Raw genomic sequence first — 20299 nt, forward strand, 5'->3', positions numbered from 1 at the left:
TGGTAGTCAGTCAGACTCTTATATTTTGTTGCATATCAAAACAACATCCATTTAATGACTGGTAATACCTTGGTCACATTTCTCTACGGCGGCCGTACAGCGTTTTTACCTCTGCCAATTTTACCGCTGCCATTTTTGTTTCACCTGTGAAGCGAGACATTGGTATCACTATTTCTGGCGTCATCGGCGGCAGCGTCGTCGTCGTCAACAATTGTGTTGTACACCCAATAACTTTCTATAGCTTTGAGGTGGGATCACCAAATTCATACCAGAGGTCCATCTCCTGAAGGCACAGGTCAAGTTCGAATATGAGTCGAATTTGAATAAGGTCAAAGGTCAATGAACTTTCCATGACTGGCACAATTGTGTTGTACACCCAATAACTTTCTATAGCTTCGAGGTGGGATCACCAAATTCATACCAGAGGTCCATCTCCTGAAGGCACAGGTCACGTTTGAAAATGAGTGAAATTTGAATAAGGTCAAAGGTAAATGAACTTTCCATGACTGGCACTGTGCTGTGTTGTACACCCAATAACTTTCTATAGCTTCGAGGTGAGATCGCCAAATTCAGTGCAGGTCAAGTTCAAATGTGAGTTGAATTTGATTAAGGTCAAAGGTCAATGAACTTTCCATGACTGGCACTGTGCTGTGTTGTACACACAATAACTTTCTATAGCTTCGAGGTGGGATCGCCAAACTCGTAACAGAGGTCCATCTCTTGAAGGTGCAGGTCAAGTTAAAAAATGAGTTGAATTTGATTAAGGTCAAAGGTCAATGAACTTTCACACTACTTTGTTCCTCTAATGACATGAACTTAATAATTTTATACTTTTTAACACTAACATTTTATTTCAGAACTCAGTACTCTCTATACCTGAACCAGATTTTGTATTTTACTTGTTTATTCTTTAAAAACTGTTGTTATTTATTTAATGAGCTATAGTTCTTGCCACCATTTATAATATTCACACAAATTTGCCAATGGTACAATAGAAAAGCTGTCAAAGTTTCTTAAATGTTACCCTTCAGATTTGCCGTATGTGCATGTTCTGGTAATACTGTAGACTGTACAAAACAAATTTAGAAAAGTGATGCCCCTACCATCTTCCAACATAATGCTAAAGATTGGCATTTCATTACAGTGTGAATATTATGAATTGTGATCCGTGTCCACGCCGTGGTGCCAGGCAACATGTTGCACTCATTCAGATCACAAGAAAAAAACAAGAATAGAAGGCAATAAAAATACATGATTGTGCATTTTTCTGTCTGTATTTTGATTTAATTTACAGTGAATGCAACATGGCTGAAGGATCACTACAGTACCAGTCAGATATCTTTAATACCTGTTACCCGTTTCAATCAGAGAACAATAGATTATCTATTGTTCTCTGGTTGAAACAGGTAACAGGTATTAAAGATATCTGACTGGTACTGTATGTTCGGATGCTTTTTGCATCTGTTTGTTCCACTAATGGCATGACCTTATCTGTTTGTTCCACTAATGACATGACCTATAGTTTTGACATGCAGTCTCTTCATGACTGCAATATGCAGGCGAGACAACGCTTGGCGTTTGCCTTGTTAGCTCTGCCATTTTTACACCGAACCATATCAAACCCACTTAAAATAATTCAGGATTTTGTATTTAATATTCAGCATCCATTTATCTGAATACTGGTTTGCAAATGGAAATAAGACGCCATTGGAATCTGGAAATCCGTAAATTTCTTATGATTCAGCCCATACAAAATTGTTGACAGCTTGTAATTTTCAAATTGCATGATGTTAATTTGATTAAGTTGGATTTGTTGATGTCGACATGTATTTATTTCCCTCTGTTCTTTCACTTTAGAGGGGCACATCAAATACTCGGACTTAAGTGATGTTAAAAATCTTCATGAGGGAAAGTATGGGCCTATCTACATGGCTAAACACAAGTGTGAAGACAAGATGCTGGTTTTCAAGACTTTTGAAGACAAGTATGAGCTGTCCTTCCTTATTTCAGTATAGGTTTCTTAATCTTATTCAACCAGGAGTAAATAGAAACAAATCAAACGACACATACTTATCTGCTAATTCAAAGAACTCGCTCAATGTCCAAAAACTTAACACCTATCTTTCACTGCATAGATATCTTCTAAAAATATCTGAGTCAAAATAGTGCTCAAGGTAATTTTGAATTTTAGGCATTTCGTGTAACATTCACTAAAATGCAGGCATTCTCATCAAAATCCCTGTAAAGTGAGTAAATTGAATGGGAGCGCAGACATGGAGTACCATATTTTTTTAATCTGCAAACGACCTGCTGCATTTTTTTTGCAGGGGAATCATATATTTTGTGAGATTTTTGGCAACTTTTGGGGACACAACAAACAAGTTGGCTCAGTCGGTAAAGCGTCTGCCCAGCGAACCAAAGATCGTGGGTTCGAGTCCTCCCGGACGGATGACTGAAGCCAGTGCGTTGTGTGTAAACGTCTCTCCCCTGTTTCATAGATGGCTATGATACAGTGGAAAACACTTCGTCCCTTGGATAGGACGTTAAATGGAGGCCTGTGTAGAGGGCAATCACCACCTTTGCACATTAAGAACCCACTGCACTATTCGAATAAGCGTAGGGGGAAACCAGATTCTGGTGTAGTGGTCCACCTGCATTCCCCAACCAGTTATCGGGAGGAGAGACCTGCGGGTCACAGTTCTGTGTGCGCGCCCTTGTAAGCGACCCAGATTGGCTGGGCGGTCCTCCAATGCGCCTTTGAATGTCTTTGACAGATGGCACTATACAAATGCTGTGCATCATCATTATTATCAAATCAACAGAAAATTTTACAGAAATTTCACAAAATTCATTCAGGTTAATATTTACATGTAGGTGCGCAGGCATACATTGTACATCTCCCTTCATAATAATGTAATATTTATTGATATTAAATACAGTGGGGTTGCTGCAAGGAAAGAACTGAAGGATCAGTGTAGGATGTGGAAAATGCTGAATTTTTCTCGCTTCATTGTTCATCTCTATGGATACACAATTGATGACAATGGTAAGTTTTACCTATAATCAAGATTTTACTCATCATTGATACGTTGTTCAGCTCATACCAATTACATAATTTGCCACAATGAATATCTCAAAATTTTTAATCTCCATAATCCTAAAGTTAAGAATTTATTCATTGTTTCTACAGCTCTGTGCATGTATCTACATGGTTGAGGATGATACATGTAGTAAGTTATCTTTGACAGTTACACTCATTCATAACTTTTATTCCTTGCTTTATTGTTTTTCTCAAAAGTGTTTTATTTATATTGGAACCAAATTTATGACTTCAGCTACTTATTCAATACCCAATGGATTTGAAATTTGACAAATGCATGTGGGTGTTAACAGTGGCACACGAATGTTGGGGTCATACAAAGAGTTGTGGTGGAACTACATGTAATATAGTTTTTGTCGACAATGGCAGCAACGTCAACATTAATCTTAACCGAAGGTTAAGTTTTTTTAAATGACATCATACATTAGAAAGTTTATGGAACTAGTTCATGAAACTAGGACATAATGGTAATCCAGTATTAATGAAAGGTCATATAGGGTCGATGAACTTAGTGGAGATATGACATCATCAGCCCACCTAATGAATATTCCTAAAGAAATGCCTAGAACTGTTTAACTGGAATAATTCAAATACTTAAAGTTTAATAAGTTCGTTATTTGTTTTTCCGATTTTGTTCAAGTTTTCAGCATTTTGCTTTGTGAATTTTAATCTGTTTATGGAGATACATGTATAATATCTCCTGCCTGGACTATCACTTTAATTGTTGAATTATTACAATTGTTCACAGGACTCCATATCCTATACTATACAGGCATATATTTGGAAACAGCAATTCATTTTATTTTGCTTTTGAGAATTAATTCAACTATTTCTGAAATAGTGTACATGTATAATCAACATAGCTTAACAAAAAAAAATCGCTTGTACGGAGACTGAAGTTCGCATGATATTCATGAAGCATGAGCGGAAATCTGTCCCAAAAGGTAGGGGGGACCAAGGGGCCTGTTGCATGAAATGGTCTTTCGTAGAACCATTCTGCGTAAGAACGAGATATCGCTCAACTCTTTCACAAAGCCGATTTGGGCGATACGAAGAATGATCCTTGGAAAGACACCTCCAGACATGTCCTACATAGGCATGATCTTCTTTGCACACCGCCCGCCACCGTCGGCATTGAGAGAAAATGCGTTTACGGGAAGCCACACTGACATATCACCTTTAAACATTTTTTAGGGGGTTGATGATGCATTTTATCTGGGATGGCGCCAACTTATTTTTTAAATGGGGGCTAGTTGTCATCAATTTCACGTCGACAAGACGACCAAAAAACGGATGTCAGTTTAACTTCTCCGGGGGTAATGTAGGCCCAAATATTTTTAAAAATAGGTCTTCGTTTATTCTCCCTCCGTCCTATCCCCACCCCTTTTCCATCAAAAAATAAACTTGAATTATCGAAATGGGCGGCACTATCTCTCTGACCCCTCATGCTTTCTCATTATAGATAATTGAACAACTTGAAAGACTTCTTTAAAATAAATTTTGTAAGGAAAACGTTAAGCAAAAAACAAAAAAACGATACAAAACTAAAATGTTAAACATCTAAATCATTCATTTATTTCTATTTAATTTTCATTATGATTATTATTTTTTGATGAGATTAATTTTAATCAATGAAAATTAATTCTTGGATTTGGGATAACTTGAGATGTGAAACAATGAAACAAAACAAAAATCTGCAGTATCAAAATAGCTAATAAAAATTTAAGATACAGATTAGGTCTATATACGAATCCATCACATGAAGAGTTCATCAAATAAAATATTATGAAAAGTCCATACGAAGAGGCGCATTTTGAATCGTAGGGTAGGCCCCCTTTCGGCTCCTATGTCATGTTAAAAGAATCACGGTAGTCTCTACTCCTTAACTTTGACTGTTGAACATATCTTAAACCTTATATTCTTATATAAACTTTCATATATCAAGTGATCAACCTTAAATATGACCAACGTTTATGATCGTTGTAATTTTTAGCATTTTTTCTGTTAATAATAATAATAATCTCCATTGCGGGTATTGCACAACTTTTTCAGTGTTTTAATTATTATTGCAAAGCACTACTTTATTCACTCAGAAATGTTTGCAGCAATGTTCATATTTTCCTTCACTTCGGTAACTCATCATGCAACTGAGGTATGTTTATACTCTAATCACTCACATTTGTATTTCTTGCGTTATATCTGACAAATAAAATAAATAAATTAGATTTTTCATGCGCAGCCTCTCATATTTTCCCCTTTAGTCTCATATAATCAGACACTGTTGATTTTGTTTACTCCATTCAAACCCTATTTTTACTCAACAAATAACATATTAACGCATGATTTACTAAATTATAATTATACATAAGTATTCCATAAAAAAATACAGAATATTGAACAAAAACAATGTCGAAATTACTTAGTTAAATCAATTTTTATATCGGACAAGGGTCTTTTTCGTTGAAATATCAATGAAAGGTGTCTCTAAAAGGACACCATGTTCTAAATAAGTGAAATAATGAAAAATTCGATTTTTATTCAGTTATGTTTGTGAATCTTTAATTTTTTTTCTCTTTTTACCTCATAAACTAAGCTCCATACTTAAATTCTACAATCAGTAATAAATAAAACATCATTTGATCTCCTTTTATTTAAATAAATGATTTTATGAAAAGTCGTCATTCTGAAATAAAAGGTTCAGGTGACGATGAAGACTAAATATTTTTCTTATACTATCGATATCAAACGATGTCGCGGACTTGGAAGACAAAATTGCCTTCGTGAAACGGAAAGCGCTGATTTGTCGCCAATCTTTCTATCTCGGAAGAATGGTCCTAGGATTTTCCTACGTATCGCTCATCTCGTCATGCAACAGGCCCAAGGTCTTCCAATGTATACCCATGCATAATGCAATCTAGTGCATGTGCTTATTTTACATCGCATGGACTACAACTGGTACTCGAGTGATTGATCTATCATTTTATGATTTCAGGTTGCATGTGCTTCGTAGTTGAATACATGCCCCTTGGCACCCTCCGTAGTGTGCTCCTTGATGAAGACAAACATCAGTTACCATGGGAACGACGAAAGAAGATTGCCTGGGATTGTGCTCAGGGTCTTGCTGCAATCCACTACGGACAAGCAAAGACGTTGCTACATAGGGCAATCACCTCTAATAGATTCATGTTGAATGAGGACTACAGAGCCAAGGTATTTTTAGTAAACACCCTAACTCCTTATTTTTGTCTTGGCAGTGGATCCCATCAAAATATTGAAGTGGTGAATACGTTGCTTTGGCTCAGATACAGGGATGGCCAGAGTGAGAAATACTGATTCAATAATTTGGGAGGAAAAGGCAGGGGGAAATGCTCCCCAGGGAGTGGAGAAAGGAAATACATTGTGTGCGGGGATGCCAGGATCTGATGACCGGATCTGATGACCGGGGTAATACAGGGGGCGCGGATGTGTGGGGGGGGCTTCAGCTCCCCCCCCCCCACTTTTTTCCGAAACAATGTAAAAAAACAGAAAAATTACCATATGATTTTGATTTTTGCAGGGTCAGCCCCCCCCCACTTCGAATACCGTTCCGCGGCCCCTGTAATAATATATCTGCAAATTGCTTCTAGAGACATTGTTCTGATGTATTAAGCGCTTTTATAAAAGCAGAATATTACTATCAATCATTATATTTATGATTATTACAGATCTCTGATAATGGCTTTGTGAAGTCTGGGTCCAAGATAAGTACGAGTAAATCATCGGCGACATATCGTGGAAGCCTGGATGACGATGAAACTAATTACCTCTGTCCTGAGGAGACGGTTGAACCCTTCAAGAGAACCATCAAGAGTGAAGTCTACAAGTAAGCACAAGAGTTCATTTCAAACCCCGTCTTGCAAAGAGTTATGATTGATCCAATCAATCGTAACTCTATTTCCATAGAGTTATGATTGATTGGATCAGTCATAACTCCATCATTGTCATATTTTTTCTACAGGAAATTTGCAAAATGTCCTTTGTAATCAAAGGAGAGCACCCCAAATTGTCAAGAAATCAATGAATTTATGGATATGGATTCATATCTAGAATTCTTTTTGAACAAACCTGCATTTCATATGTTGACTTTGCTGGCTTTCCATAGTTGTGATTGATCGGATCAATCGCAATTCTTTGTAAGACGGCCCCTTCTATACAGATCTAATTTCATTAAGGAAATGGTTAGAAGCGATCCCAAAGCAGTTATCTTTCGCCAGAATGGTTATTTAGAACAGCAAGCTGAAATTCAAATAATGTCAGTTTGTTTTGTATTATATTCATTTAATTACCACGCACTTTTCCTGGTCTAGCTAATACAGGCAGCAGCTTGTGGGACCGCACAATGAATTGATAAGCTTTATTTTTTTCAGTACTTTTTCTGAATGTTATTTGCTTATTCTGTAATTATACATTTTCCTGAAAAATTGTTTGGCAGATCTAATATTAAAAATAAGTATGTGTAAATTTTGTTCAATTCTGTGAACATTTTATTTTCTGTTGTTACCATTACTAGAGTTTAGCCTTGATACCAGTAACCCTCAACCAACTGGAGGGGTAAATTTGGCCTTCTACCCAAAGTTTGTGATCAATGGCCCCAACTTTCAAATGTCTGCATCAGATAGAAAGAATGACATTGTAATTAGGGCTGTTATCATTGAGAAAATTCTCTGTCGATTTTATGCTAAAAATATCTTACCGTTATCGACAACTATCGACAAAAGAACATAATCAGTAAGCATTTTTATGCATTATAGCGATGTCACATACTCGCGTTGGTCAAAATTTGTATCTTCCCCTGTACCAAGAATGCTTTGAAATCTGTATTCATCATATGTAAATGACTACATAACATCTTTTAACAAACGGCTAAGCTATGTGCTAGCTGCCTTCTACGTAAGTTGGTACTTGCTAAAAGTTGAGCTTGCGCTTGTGATGTTTTCGATTCAATCGAATGGAGTCGAGTGCAGTTATGATGTTTGGATTTTCACGATCTCACCCCCACTTCGCTATAATAGTGAAGTGGGGGTGAAATCGTGTTTTGTGGATCAATTTCTTGCTGAAGGAAAGGGCTTGTGTCATCAGATAGTGTTGTCGGGTCGGGCAATCATGTATAACGGACCATTCAAGAAAAGAGCCACCTAAATTCTTTAAACATCAGGGCCAGTTTACCTGACCATTCCAGAAATTTGCTATAATTTTCACAAAACATCGGGTAAACCGGACCCAACCTTTCAGGAATGGGGGTGCCCTTTTATCAAATCGTCTGGTAAACTGGACTCGACGTATTGGGAATTTAGGTTGCCCTTTTTTCGAATAGTCGGGTATACGTGATTGCCCGACCTGGCGGGACAGGACAAACCGATGTGCTTGGAGTTCAATCCACATCCCCCGTTGATTCAAAGTCCGGGGACTAATCCACTGCGCCACAACGCTCCACACTGGATATGCATTTTACAGCGTTAAACACCTCGCCACCCTGCCCCCCCCCTTCCCTCTCCTTCCCTTTTGGCTTTCATTTCTGTCATTCCATTCTAAAAATCCTATATATATTATTTTTCCAGACTTGGAATAGTGTTTTATGAAATAGCTGCAAGGAAAAGACCATTCCAGGCGATGGAAGAAAGAGGTGGGTCGCTTTTATTTTATAGTGTATGTATATATGTCTAAAAATTGTTATAACAGTAATGGTGATGGACTTCATTTGTGTCTGAGCATATCACGATCATAAGATGATGTTTCCGTGTGCTTTAGAGAAAGAGAAATAATCCTCAAAGAGAAAGAATAGAATGAAGAAATGCATCTTTTCATGTTATGAAAATTCATTTAAACATCTAATGTATTGTCACGCATTTTGGTTGATGTTCGATATTCTCTCATCATGTTTATGTATATATTCCATTCTTATGCTTTAATTAGTACTGATTATTATATTAAATTGTATTATACTCATTTATGTAATGAATGTCTTGCTAAGATCAATTGTGAATGTCACTTTCAACTTGCCCAGTAACCTGCACACAGCCAAGCCCTCTCTTGTACTGTAAATTGCTCAGGGTCAAACTCTTCTGGTCTGTCCACTCTGTATTCTATTTGGCTTGCCTTCGTCTTTCAGAAATGCGAACAGTGCATCTCCCTTCTTTATGACCTTGCATCTACTTTCAGATAGTTTTACTCTCCTCACTTTCTCTTTCTAGTGACTTTCAACCCTCGTTCCTCACTCCCTCTTCCCAGTAACTTTCAACTCTTGTTCCTCGCTTTCTCTTTCCAGTGACTTTCAACCCTCCTCACTTATCCTTCCAGTAACTTTCATCCCTCCTCTCTTTCCCTTTCCAGTGACTTTCAAACCTGTGTAATTCCCTTGAACCTTACGACTACTTTCAGAAACTTGTTCTTGTTTATTACTTTGGCTACACATTTATGTTCAGTAACTCCCTCCGCTTTCTCTCTCCTCACTTTGACTTTGCCCTGCCCTTCAGACTTCTCTCCCTCAAACTCCTAGTTTAACCTTGTGGTCAGTGTATTGGTCATTATGTGCTTATTCTATTACTTGACTTTCTCCTATCTTTGTTTGGAATGATTTATCCTCTCTCTCCCTCTCCCCTCTCTGAATCTGGGTTTTCGCTGTGTGCTGGGGATGACCTTCATGCTATGTCCAGAAAGTGTATATAAGCTAGCAGCATCTCAGTCAAGTTTAGTTCTTAGTTTGAGGTTTTGGAGTTCAGAGTTTTAGTTTTTAGTCCAGAGTTTCCTTCATGATTCCAGTCGTATGTATTCTTCAGAATTATCACAAGTAAAATTCTTATGATTCCAGCATCGCTCGACGTTATCTCAGTTATCATATTCAATGTATCGCTGGAGTTTGTTTAATTGTCATCATCACATGCTCTGTTGCACCTTCATTAAGTTTAGAGCAGTAATAAACTACTGAACTTTAATTACCTGTATAATGACTGTTATTCGCTTCAACTGTATTATTTAAGCTCTGGCCATCCTCAACATTTATTTTAGACTCTTATAGCGAGACTCGTAGGACAAACCGAGCCGTCGTTACAGTATTAAGATGTATTTTAACATAATGATATGGACATTTTTATTGCCGCAGTACCCATCATGACATAGCAAAGAAAAGAAATGGAGACATATCACAGAGGAGAGTTATATGAAAGCTCGTGTGAATAACCAATGCCGGACACACAGCAACGTTGTTAGCCTATCATATTGCTAACAGTAAGCCCAGTCACATCTTTTGGATTGTGAAGTCAAAACATTTACCGATACATGTATTTCAATGCGTAAGTGATGCATTGTAGCACTGGGCATCACTGCCACATTTCTGGTTGTAACAGGGCCTCTGTTATTACATTGTTAGCACTAACAAAGTTTCTGTGCGGTCAGTACAGGTGTTCAGTGAATTTTTTAGGGTGCTAAGACAAGAAATATTACAGATGTCTTGTGGAAGCTTATTCCATAGGAATGGCCCAGGATATGGAAACGGTCAATGCCCCCAACATTTAGCATTTTGTGTGCTAGATATGTTATTTGTCCCAATTTAAATGATTTCATGCTTGTGTGAGGGGGAGAGGTTGCATGGGGCAGTTTACTGGAAAATGTCACAAAATTTACCAAAAGTGAGTACGAAATCCTTCAATTTCCCTTCAGAAAATGAAAGTGTCCCAGTGACAAGTTTGGTGGCTTCAATCCCTCACTTTCGAGTTTCCTTCCCCTTGAAAAATTCTGCGTACAGCCATGAATCAACTTATGAGAAACTTAGTTCGAAGAAAGTAGTTTGCTATAAGTCAAACGCGGCTCAGATATGGAGTGACAAGGCTCAGTAGCAATCTATTCCATTTACTTAAAATTAACATTTTCCATAGTCATCGCATTTGATTTTCTCATGATATCATTAGCCATGTTACGTTGTTTTCTAAATAGGTTGATTATACATGTAGGATTATATGAGTTTTTTCTGCCCAACCTGCAGAACTTTTGGCAAACTAGACAACGTGGGGGGGATATGTCATGAAAAATTTTATAGTCTGGTTCCACACACTGATTGTGATTTTCACCGATTCCATGTACATAAAAATTTGTCAGTGGAATACACTAATTAATTTCCCAAAGACCACCAACTATTTAATCAGTGAGGTGTCACTGGACAAATTTTATATTTACCACCCCCATCATGCTTTATGTAATTTCCCATTGACATGAAATATCAGGAAGCACCTTACTGATTTGTAGCCTTTTTATCTCCATTTTTGTTGCCATGTTGTTGCCCTTTTAAATTGTAAATTCACGTTTCATTTAGTAGTTTTTTATATGAATTATGCAAATTTATTAATGAAAGCATACTTCTTATTCTAATTCAATAAATAAAGCTCCTAGAAAGCTAAGTTTTGGTGAAAATATTCATTATGATTATTTGAATTTCCCATTGACAAGAAATATCAGGAAGCACCTTGCTGATTTGTAGCCTTTTTATCTCCCTTTTTGTTGCCATGTTGTAGGCCTTTTAAATTGTAAATTCACGTTTCATTTATTAGTTTTTTATATGAATTATGCTAATTTATTAATGAAAGCATACTTCTTACTCTAATTCAATAAATTAAGCTCCTAGAAAACTAAATTTTGGTGAAAATATTCTCTATGGTATTCCTAACAAGTATAAAGGGGAAAAAAATCAGATACCGAAATTGATTTCTCATTAATTTTTTTTTAAATTTCTTATGTATTTCTTTGTTTAAATTATTATCTTTATTTGTTTTTTAAACAAAATTCATTGGGGACATTATTTCATTCATAAATAGCTTCAAATCAAATGACTTTTGTCAAGAAAAGTGAGAAAAATCACTCATTTATGAATTTTAGATGAAATAGATTTTGTAATGACTTTGTACATACATATATGTTTTGTACATATATGTATGTACATACATATATGTTTTGAGCAATTTTGGTCTTACATGATGTTGTGTACTTTTATAACCACATGCCCAAGTATCACAAATTTGGTCTAAAAAGTTTAGCGGGGCTTGAAGGAAAAAGAGTCAGCAAGCATTGAGGGGGGGGGGGGGGGGTGCTGAAGGCCAGCCCTCCCCCGTAAGTTAGGGTTAAGTAGATGATACAAAATAATGAATTTTGTCCACTTTCCTCACTGTGCATACTGTAAGCCCTATGCAAGAACCCATACTTTTTTTTTTCATGTCAACAAAATTTTTATCAATACTACATGTAGATGCGAAGCAAATGGAAAAAGTAATGAAATGGAAGTTTACCAAGAAAGGAAAGAAGGAAGAGCCTCCTTCGGATACGCCAGAAGACTTCAAGCAACTTATCAACCTTTGTAGAGAAAAAGATCAATGTAATAGACCTTCTACCAATGGTAAGTTAGACAATCAACAATAATTTAGACGATCAACCCTACAGGCCAAAATTTTGTTAGGCGCTATATAAATATTGAATTATTAGGTGATCTGTCAATCGACAGATCAACTATTAATTTCGTACGAATTTTCTTTATTCTTTATTTTTATTTTTCCACCCTTTTCTTGTTACCATAAAATCTCAAAATCTACATCATCAACTTTCTTCAAAATATCATCAGGTATGGGGACTTATCATGTCATCTGTATGAAACAAGTTCAAGGTCAAAAGGTCATCATGACGTCATCTAGACGCCATTTTGTAAAATCACATTATCAATCATATCTTCATTATCAATTATCAAAAATTAACAATATTTACATCACATTAACTTCAGGTCAAGGGTCAACTGCCCATGTCATCAAAGGTCATGTAAAGGTCACGACGTGCGCGTACGCGCGCGTCAAAATTTTAAAATGCTCAAAATCACTTTTTGACCAAAGTAGAGTATGAATCAGGTCATTTTAAGCATTTCAAAAATTTGCGCGCGCGCACGGTTACGCGCGCGTTTCTGCGCGTAACGGCACTATACAACATAGGATCACCATTTTTTTCATATCAATGCATCCGTAATAAAATTCTGAGTAATTTGATACCTTGATCAACTTTCTACGACAAGTAATAAAGGAATTAGCCTCCATCAAAGTTTACAGCACGCGCGCACTAAACATAGACAATATATTTGCAAAAATATGCCTATACAAAATTCATTATAGCTTTTAAAGTAGTCCGTTGACCCCCATTTTTTTTTTCATATTCGAATAGAGTATGGATGGGAGATGTGATTTCATGTCGCATTTGACCCGAAATTTTATCATGACGTCATCAAAATGGCGTCGGAACTCAAAATTCCCATTTTGCTACTTATGACGTCATTATAATTATGCAAATTTGACTTTAACTCTGTAAATATTGGTCAATTTTCGCTCGGTTTTCAATATGTTGTAGCTGAGGACATACTCTTTCTAATTTGATGCCTTTATTCACTTTTAAAGGAACTGATCATCCTGAAAAACTGCAAGTTATAGAGGCATGTCATTTTCGCTCATTTTGTGTGCAATCTCTATGGGAAATGACTTTTTCTCAAAACTGGATTTTACATTCCTCTATTTCGCGAGCCATATCTCCATTTCTGTTTGTTGGTTTTCTCTGAGCTTTGAGTATGTTGTAGCTGAGATTGTAAGCTATCGCAAGTGTGGTCTCCATTTTCCGATCAGATGCCGGGATCATGCCCGTATTTCACTTGCAAAATTGGATTTCAGATCTTCTCGTTTTGCTTATGTGTTAAGTCTATGGGAAGCGTGTAGCTCAATGGGTAAGGCATCAGACTTGCATCCTTAGGGTCCCCGGTTCGAACCCAAAAGTGGACATAAATTTTTTTTCTTTTTTTTTTCTTTTCAACATTTCGCAAATGTTCCTTAATCACCATTACAAGGTATATAAGTTCAAATATCGCACAATTAAGTAGATTAAAATCGTTTTTAATAAGCCTATAACATGTACAATGTGTATCGCCTACACCTACATGTATTTCACATATTCTCATTTCCCTCTTTTTCAAGAGTATTCAACATATTCTTTTCGTAAGAAAAGTTCAGTTTTCATCATGATGATCATATTTATCTCAATAAACATGCTGATTGTCTTCGTGTTCATAAAATCAGAGACAGATCACCTAATTCGTCCTCATGACGAATTAAAATTCTAGTTATTATTATATTCACAAAAGTGGTTTTGAAAACCCACGGTTGAATCCATGTTTTATGCAGATTTCCTGTATAAATTACATGTACGCTTAATTTAGCGTGTATCGGGCGCGTTTATAAAAATGCGCGCATTTGTCACAGTGAGCCTAATTGGCACCTGTTACCATGGTTAGATACACTATTTTATTCATGAGTCCACTGTTTAAAGAGTGGACTCATTAATTCAAAACACTGGACTCATGAATAAAATAGCGTGGGTAACCACGGCAACAGGCGTCAATTTGGCGCACTGTGACAAAAGCGCGCACCAGCATTGGACCTTTTTTAATACACACGATAAAATAATCGTATCTTATACAGAAAATCTGCATAAACCATGGACTAAACCATGGGTTTTCAAAACCACCTTTGTGAATTCGGGCCAACAAGACTGGGATGTTTTGACGCCTAAGAAGATTAGGGGGGACTGACAATCTCAACAATACATTTGTGACAAAAATATCGACTTGGGCATTACCCATGGCATAATCTACAAAACTCAACATCAATTCTTCAATGTTGGGGGGCCTACATGGGGTAAAACTTAAAAAAGTAAACCAGATCAATTAAGGGGAAATGCAGGTTGAAGTTTTTATTTCTAGATTTAAAAGTAGCATTCACTGAGAAAAAACATGAAAAATTGCACCAAAATCCCATATGTGTGTACATACGTGTATGTCTCCCTTGTAGCAAAATAATTTAGAGCAATGAATGTGTTACATATTAAATCAGTTGTCAATCCAATTTTTTTTTTTAATTCTTGGTGGGCAAAATTTGAATGTAATTTCATATAGTAAAATACAAAGGAATAAGTGGGGATATGAAATAATCAACTTGCTCATTGCATATTCATGAGGACATGCTAGAATTTTTTAACAAAAATAATGCAAATGAAGCTTTAAAATATCCGTATTTTGTTATTCCTAGTCCAATTTTGATGAAATATTCAGTAGATTTTTGTCCAATTTCCTTTATCTGTTGAAAACTTCAAATCATATTATTTTCAGCCGTGATTACCCTGTTAATATCAATTTGTTTTCTTTTGAAACAGATGTTGTCTGCACCCTTGAGAAAATGTGTGTTCCAGAGCTTGATGAATAAGAAACATATACCGTGTTTACACAGTGACACGGCTCGGGGGTTCGACACGCGAGCCGTGCTCAACACGGCAATTTTATGCTGTGTAAACGCGATCAGTGTGATCCGCGAGCCGTGTCGAACACGGCTTTTTTGATCTGCCAAAATCGTAGGTTTCAACCTGCGAGCCGAGTCAGACTTGGCAATTTTTTCGTGTGTAAACAGAAAGCCGTGTCGAACTCTCTTGACCAGGTCACTGCGCGCGCTTTCACTTTTGGCATTGTTGTTCGCACGGACAAGATTCGATTCCGGCGGTGAATTTCCCACGTTTAATTTGCGACGTCATAATTCTTCTTCCGTTCGAGATCCGCGAGCCGTGTTGAACTCGCCTTTTTATATGTACGTATAAAGGCGATCTCTGATCCCTTCTTCGCAGTGTTCAACCAGGCTTGCGGATTCAACACCCGAGCCGAGTCAATGTGTAAACACGGTAAAAGAAGTTCTTCTACCTTATTCGGATTCAGGTCCTTATCAAAACAGCTATCAGCATGGTCAACTTTCCAACTTCCTAAGCTTTTACACGGCTTAGACAAGGTCAAATTTATCCTGCTTTTTGTCTCGCCTGAACGAAGTTCGGCGGAGACTTAGTAATCAGTGGGACCAGGCCTTAAGTCTATTAGTCCATTACTCTGTTCCAAAATGTTATTTTTTTTAACTTGCTCTCATTTTTTTATTTCTGCATCAATAAACTTCATACTTTGTACATATGAGCCTTGGGTAATACCACACGTGTGTCCATGAGGATGAGGAGGTAGAAGGTCATCTAGGGGTCAAAAGGTCAAATGATATGGGGTCATGTCTGTTCTTTGTAAGACAGGGCCCTGATGTTACAGGCTGCATTGTGCACACTGTAATGATATTTTAGAATACAGACATTCATGTATATTTTCATGGGGGTTTTTTATATGTGCAAAATACAAAGGCAATACCACAAATGATGTTTGGGCAATATTAGACTGGCCAAATGTCCCAGAATGAAACCTCTGTGTTAATTTATCTTGTACAGTATAGAACGATAAAATTGTAATGTCGTAATTCATACTTACAATGAAATAAGTAAAATACACTGATATGATTGGCTTTCATGTCATGTAGGATTTCAACTGGAATGTTTTAGGCTCTGAATATGTGCCTCATTTGTTATCAAAACTACACGTGTGTATACCTCGTATTTTTACATGTACTTCTGAAATCCTGTTATTTGTCATTTCTAACCATTTTTGGGGGCTGTTATTCACTATGTTTTTGTCTCACCTGCGAAGCAAAGTGAGACTATAGGCGCCGCTTTTCCGACGGCGACGGCGGCGGCGGCAGCGTTAACATCAAATCTTAACCTGAGGTTAAGTTTTTGAAATGACGTCATAACTTAGAAAGTATATGGACCTAGTTAATAAAACTTGGCCATAAGGTTAATCAAGTATTACTGAACATCCTATTAGAGTTTCATGTCACATGACCAAGGTCAAAGGTCATTTAGGGTCAATGAACTTAGACCATGTTGGAGGAATCAACATCGAAATCTTAACCTGAGGTTAAGTTTTTGAAATGTCATCATAACTTAGAAAATATATGGACCTAGTTCATGAAACTTGGCCATAAGGTTAATCAAGTATTACTGAACATCCTACATGAGTTTCACGTCACATGACCAAGGTCAAAGGTCATTTAGGGTCAATGAACTTTGGCCGAATTGGGGATATCTGTTGAATTCCCATCATATCTTTGAAAGTTTATGGATCTGATTCATGAAACTTGGACACAATAGTAATCAAGCATCACTGAAAATTTTGTGCAAGTTTCAGGTCTCATGATAAAGGTCAAAGGTCATTTAGGGTCAATGAACTTTTGCCGAATTGGGGGTATCTGTTGAATTACCATCATATCTTTGAAAGTTTATGGATCTGATTCATGAAACTTGGACACAATAGTAATCAAGCATCACTGAAAATTTTGTGCAAGTTTCAGGTCTCATGATAAAGGTCAAAGGTCATTTAGGGTCAATGAACTTTTGCCGAATCGGGGGTATCTGTTGAATTACCATCATAACTTTGAAAGTTTATCGGTCTAGTTCATTAAACTTGGACATTAGAGTAATCAAGTATCACTGAACATCCTGTGCGTGTTTCAGTTCACATGACCAAGGTCAAAGGTCAATGAACTTTGGCCGAATTGGGTGTATCTGTTGAATTACCATCATAACTTTGAAAGTTTATGGATCTGATTCATGAAACTTGTACATAAGAGTAATCAAGTATCACTGAACATCCAGTTCGAGTTTCAGGTCACATGATCAAGGTCAAAGGTCATGTAAGGTCAATGAACTTTGGCCATGTTGGGGTTTTTTGTTGAATAACCATCATATCTCTGTAAGTTTATTGGTCTAGTTCATAAAAAGTGGACATAAGAGTAACCATGTATCACTGAACATCTTGTGCGAGTTAGAGTAGTATTCAAAGTCAGCACTGCTGCTATATTGAACCGCGTGATGCAGGTGAGACGGCCAGAGGCATTCCACTTGTTTTATGTTTTATTCACTATGTGGATGTAAGAGGAAACTGATGTTTTGAACATATATTTTTGCTTTTTTAGAAAAAAATTGAAGCGTTTGTATTTCGAAATATTAATAATACCGAATATATGCATTTAACTTTGTATTTGAAGTACAATGTATAATAATCATCATTTTATAATATCTTATCATTTGTATACTGAAATAAAAGGCAATGCACACAAATGAAATTTTTATCAATGATGGATTCGAATAATGGCCGAGAATGAATCCACCGTGTTAACTTATCTTGTACAGTATAGAACAATGAACGTGTATTCTTATTATTACTTAATATGAAAGAAACCTGGGGTAAAGACACTCTGATAGAGATGGCATTCATGTTGTAAAGGATTTCAACTGAAATGTTTTAGTCTCTGAACATGTGCCTCATTTATTATCAGAGCTACATGTATACCTTATATCATGTATACCTCATATCATTTAATTTCATTGTCCTTCCAAGCATTATTATTCACCTTGTATTTTTTGTGTCTAATTCACTATGTACATGTAAGAAGAAACTGTTTATAAAACGTGTTTGATTTGTTAGAGAAATCTGAAGCATTTGTATTTGGAATATATAGTGCGTCCCAGAAAAAACGAAAACGAGATTTATCAGAACTTAATCACAAATACAATAGACAAATGACCTACATGTACCAGTGTAAAGCTTAGAATCTCCTCCTTCATGTGATATTACTTAGATTATACCTCATTCAAGCATGAGTGAGCAGAAACAATTTTAAGAAAGGATGCCAAAAAGTCACTTGGCAGGCTGTTTCTGGGTTTCAAAAAGAAAACCACATTTTTAAAAATTTGAATATCTGTTCTTTAATTTGATAGTTCAATTACAGAAAATTGTCAAAGTTCTGGTTATTTGAAATAAGGCTTCAATTTCAATTTTTTCTTAAAAGAAGAGGTTTTACAGGCTAGCATCCACACTCACTCGACACTCCGTTTTGTTGACGATCAGCCATGCATTAAGTCTTTTGTTGAACATGCGATATATTCTGTGAGAAACTGGTGCAAACATGTTTATTTAATGAAATTATGGAAATACAAGCATTGTTTCGAGGGAGCAGAACTTTTTTTACTTCTTGACCATTTTCTGTGATTAAGGCAAGTATCAAATGAAAGAGCACTGAGATATTGAACTTTTAAAGCATGTGATTTTCTTGTTGAAATTCAGATACCCCCCACCAAATGAGTTTTTGGTATCCTTTCTTCAAATTGTTTCTGCTCACCTGTGTGAATGAGGTATAATCTAAGTAATTTCAGATGAAAGAGGAGATTCTAAGCTTTACATTGGTAGGCCATTTGTCCATTGTATTTGTGATTAAGTCATGATAAATCATCGATAAATCTGTATTTCGTTTTTCTGGAACGTACTGTATACATTTTAGCGTTGTATTTTGAAATACAATATCATTCTTTACACTTTCCAAACATTTGAATATTCAAAAGCGTAGTTCATAGATGAATGTAAATCCAGTATGGAAATAATTCTTATGGTATCTCAATGAAATGTCAAATGAACTTTCATTGTGATGTACATTTCATTCTGTTTCTTCACGTATTCCTTGGTAATCTATATGTAATAAATCTATGCAATGGTAATGAATACCTTTATGGTCGCCATGCAAGCGATATCGATACGTAGCAATACTTGGCATATAAAAATTGTTTGTACGGTGTTCATTAAGGTGCTATGACCCTAGCAAACTAGTGCATTTACTCAGAAAAGAAAAGGAAGGCTTTGGGATAACAGCTAGCTTTTTTCCATACCCAGGTGCCATGTCCAGGGCCCCGTCTTACAAAGAGTTGAGATTAATCCAATCAATGGCAACTATGGAAAGCCAGCAAAGTCAACATAATAAAATGCATGGTTTATTTTTAAAAAATTCTAGACTATGAATGTATATCCATAAATTCATTGATTTCTTGACAATTTTGGTGTGATCTCCTTTGTTTACAAAGGACATTTTGCAAATTTCCTGTATAAAATATTATGACACTGATGGATTTTCATAGAGTTACAATTGTGTGGATCAATTGCAACTCTTTACAGACAGGGCCCGGATGCACCTGCTAATTAAAGCTTTCAAATATACATGTATACTTGCATCGATTCTGACTCTGTTCATAAATGTTCGTTAATTTTTATTGTGTGTTATGATTTTGCTGGTTACATAACATTTTCTCCGGTAACAATTATTGCTCCAACTGAAAACCTGCACATTACGCCAAACATATAACCTAACGTCAATAACTAGATAATCCATGTCTCCACGTTATTCTGAACCAAAA

General features: G+C 36.3%; 1 protein-coding gene across 3 annotated transcripts in view; it reads left to right on the plus strand.

Annotated features, from left to right (window-relative positions):
• LOC121427239 (probable tyrosine-protein kinase DDB_G0290471) overlaps positions 1 to 15482 on the plus strand; it is a 35887-nt gene extending 20405 nt beyond the window's left edge. For 2 of the 3 annotated variants that reach the window (XM_041623552.1, XM_041623551.1), the window contains 7 exons: positions 1858 to 1984; positions 2940 to 3046; positions 6093 to 6310; positions 6805 to 6962; positions 8698 to 8762; positions 12372 to 12518; positions 15356 to 15482. In XM_041623552.1, coding sequence (XP_041479486.1) covers positions 1858 to 1984; positions 2940 to 3046; positions 6093 to 6310; positions 6805 to 6962; positions 8698 to 8762; positions 12372 to 12518; positions 15356 to 15405 — 872 coding nt within the window. In that variant the 3' untranslated portion in view covers positions 15406 to 15482. The remainder of the gene's footprint in view (positions 1 to 1857; positions 1985 to 2939; positions 3047 to 6092; positions 6311 to 6804; positions 6963 to 8697; positions 8763 to 12371; positions 12519 to 15355) is intronic. The other variant, XM_041623553.1, reaches the window with a different exon arrangement.
• The last annotated feature ends 4817 nt before the right edge of the window (positions 15483 to 20299 follow it).

This window comes from Lytechinus variegatus, chromosome 14 (genome assembly GCF_018143015.1).
Source record: "Lytechinus variegatus isolate NC3 chromosome 14, Lvar_3.0, whole genome shotgun sequence".
Taxonomy (NCBI): domain Eukaryota; kingdom Metazoa; phylum Echinodermata; class Echinoidea; order Temnopleuroida; family Toxopneustidae; genus Lytechinus; species Lytechinus variegatus.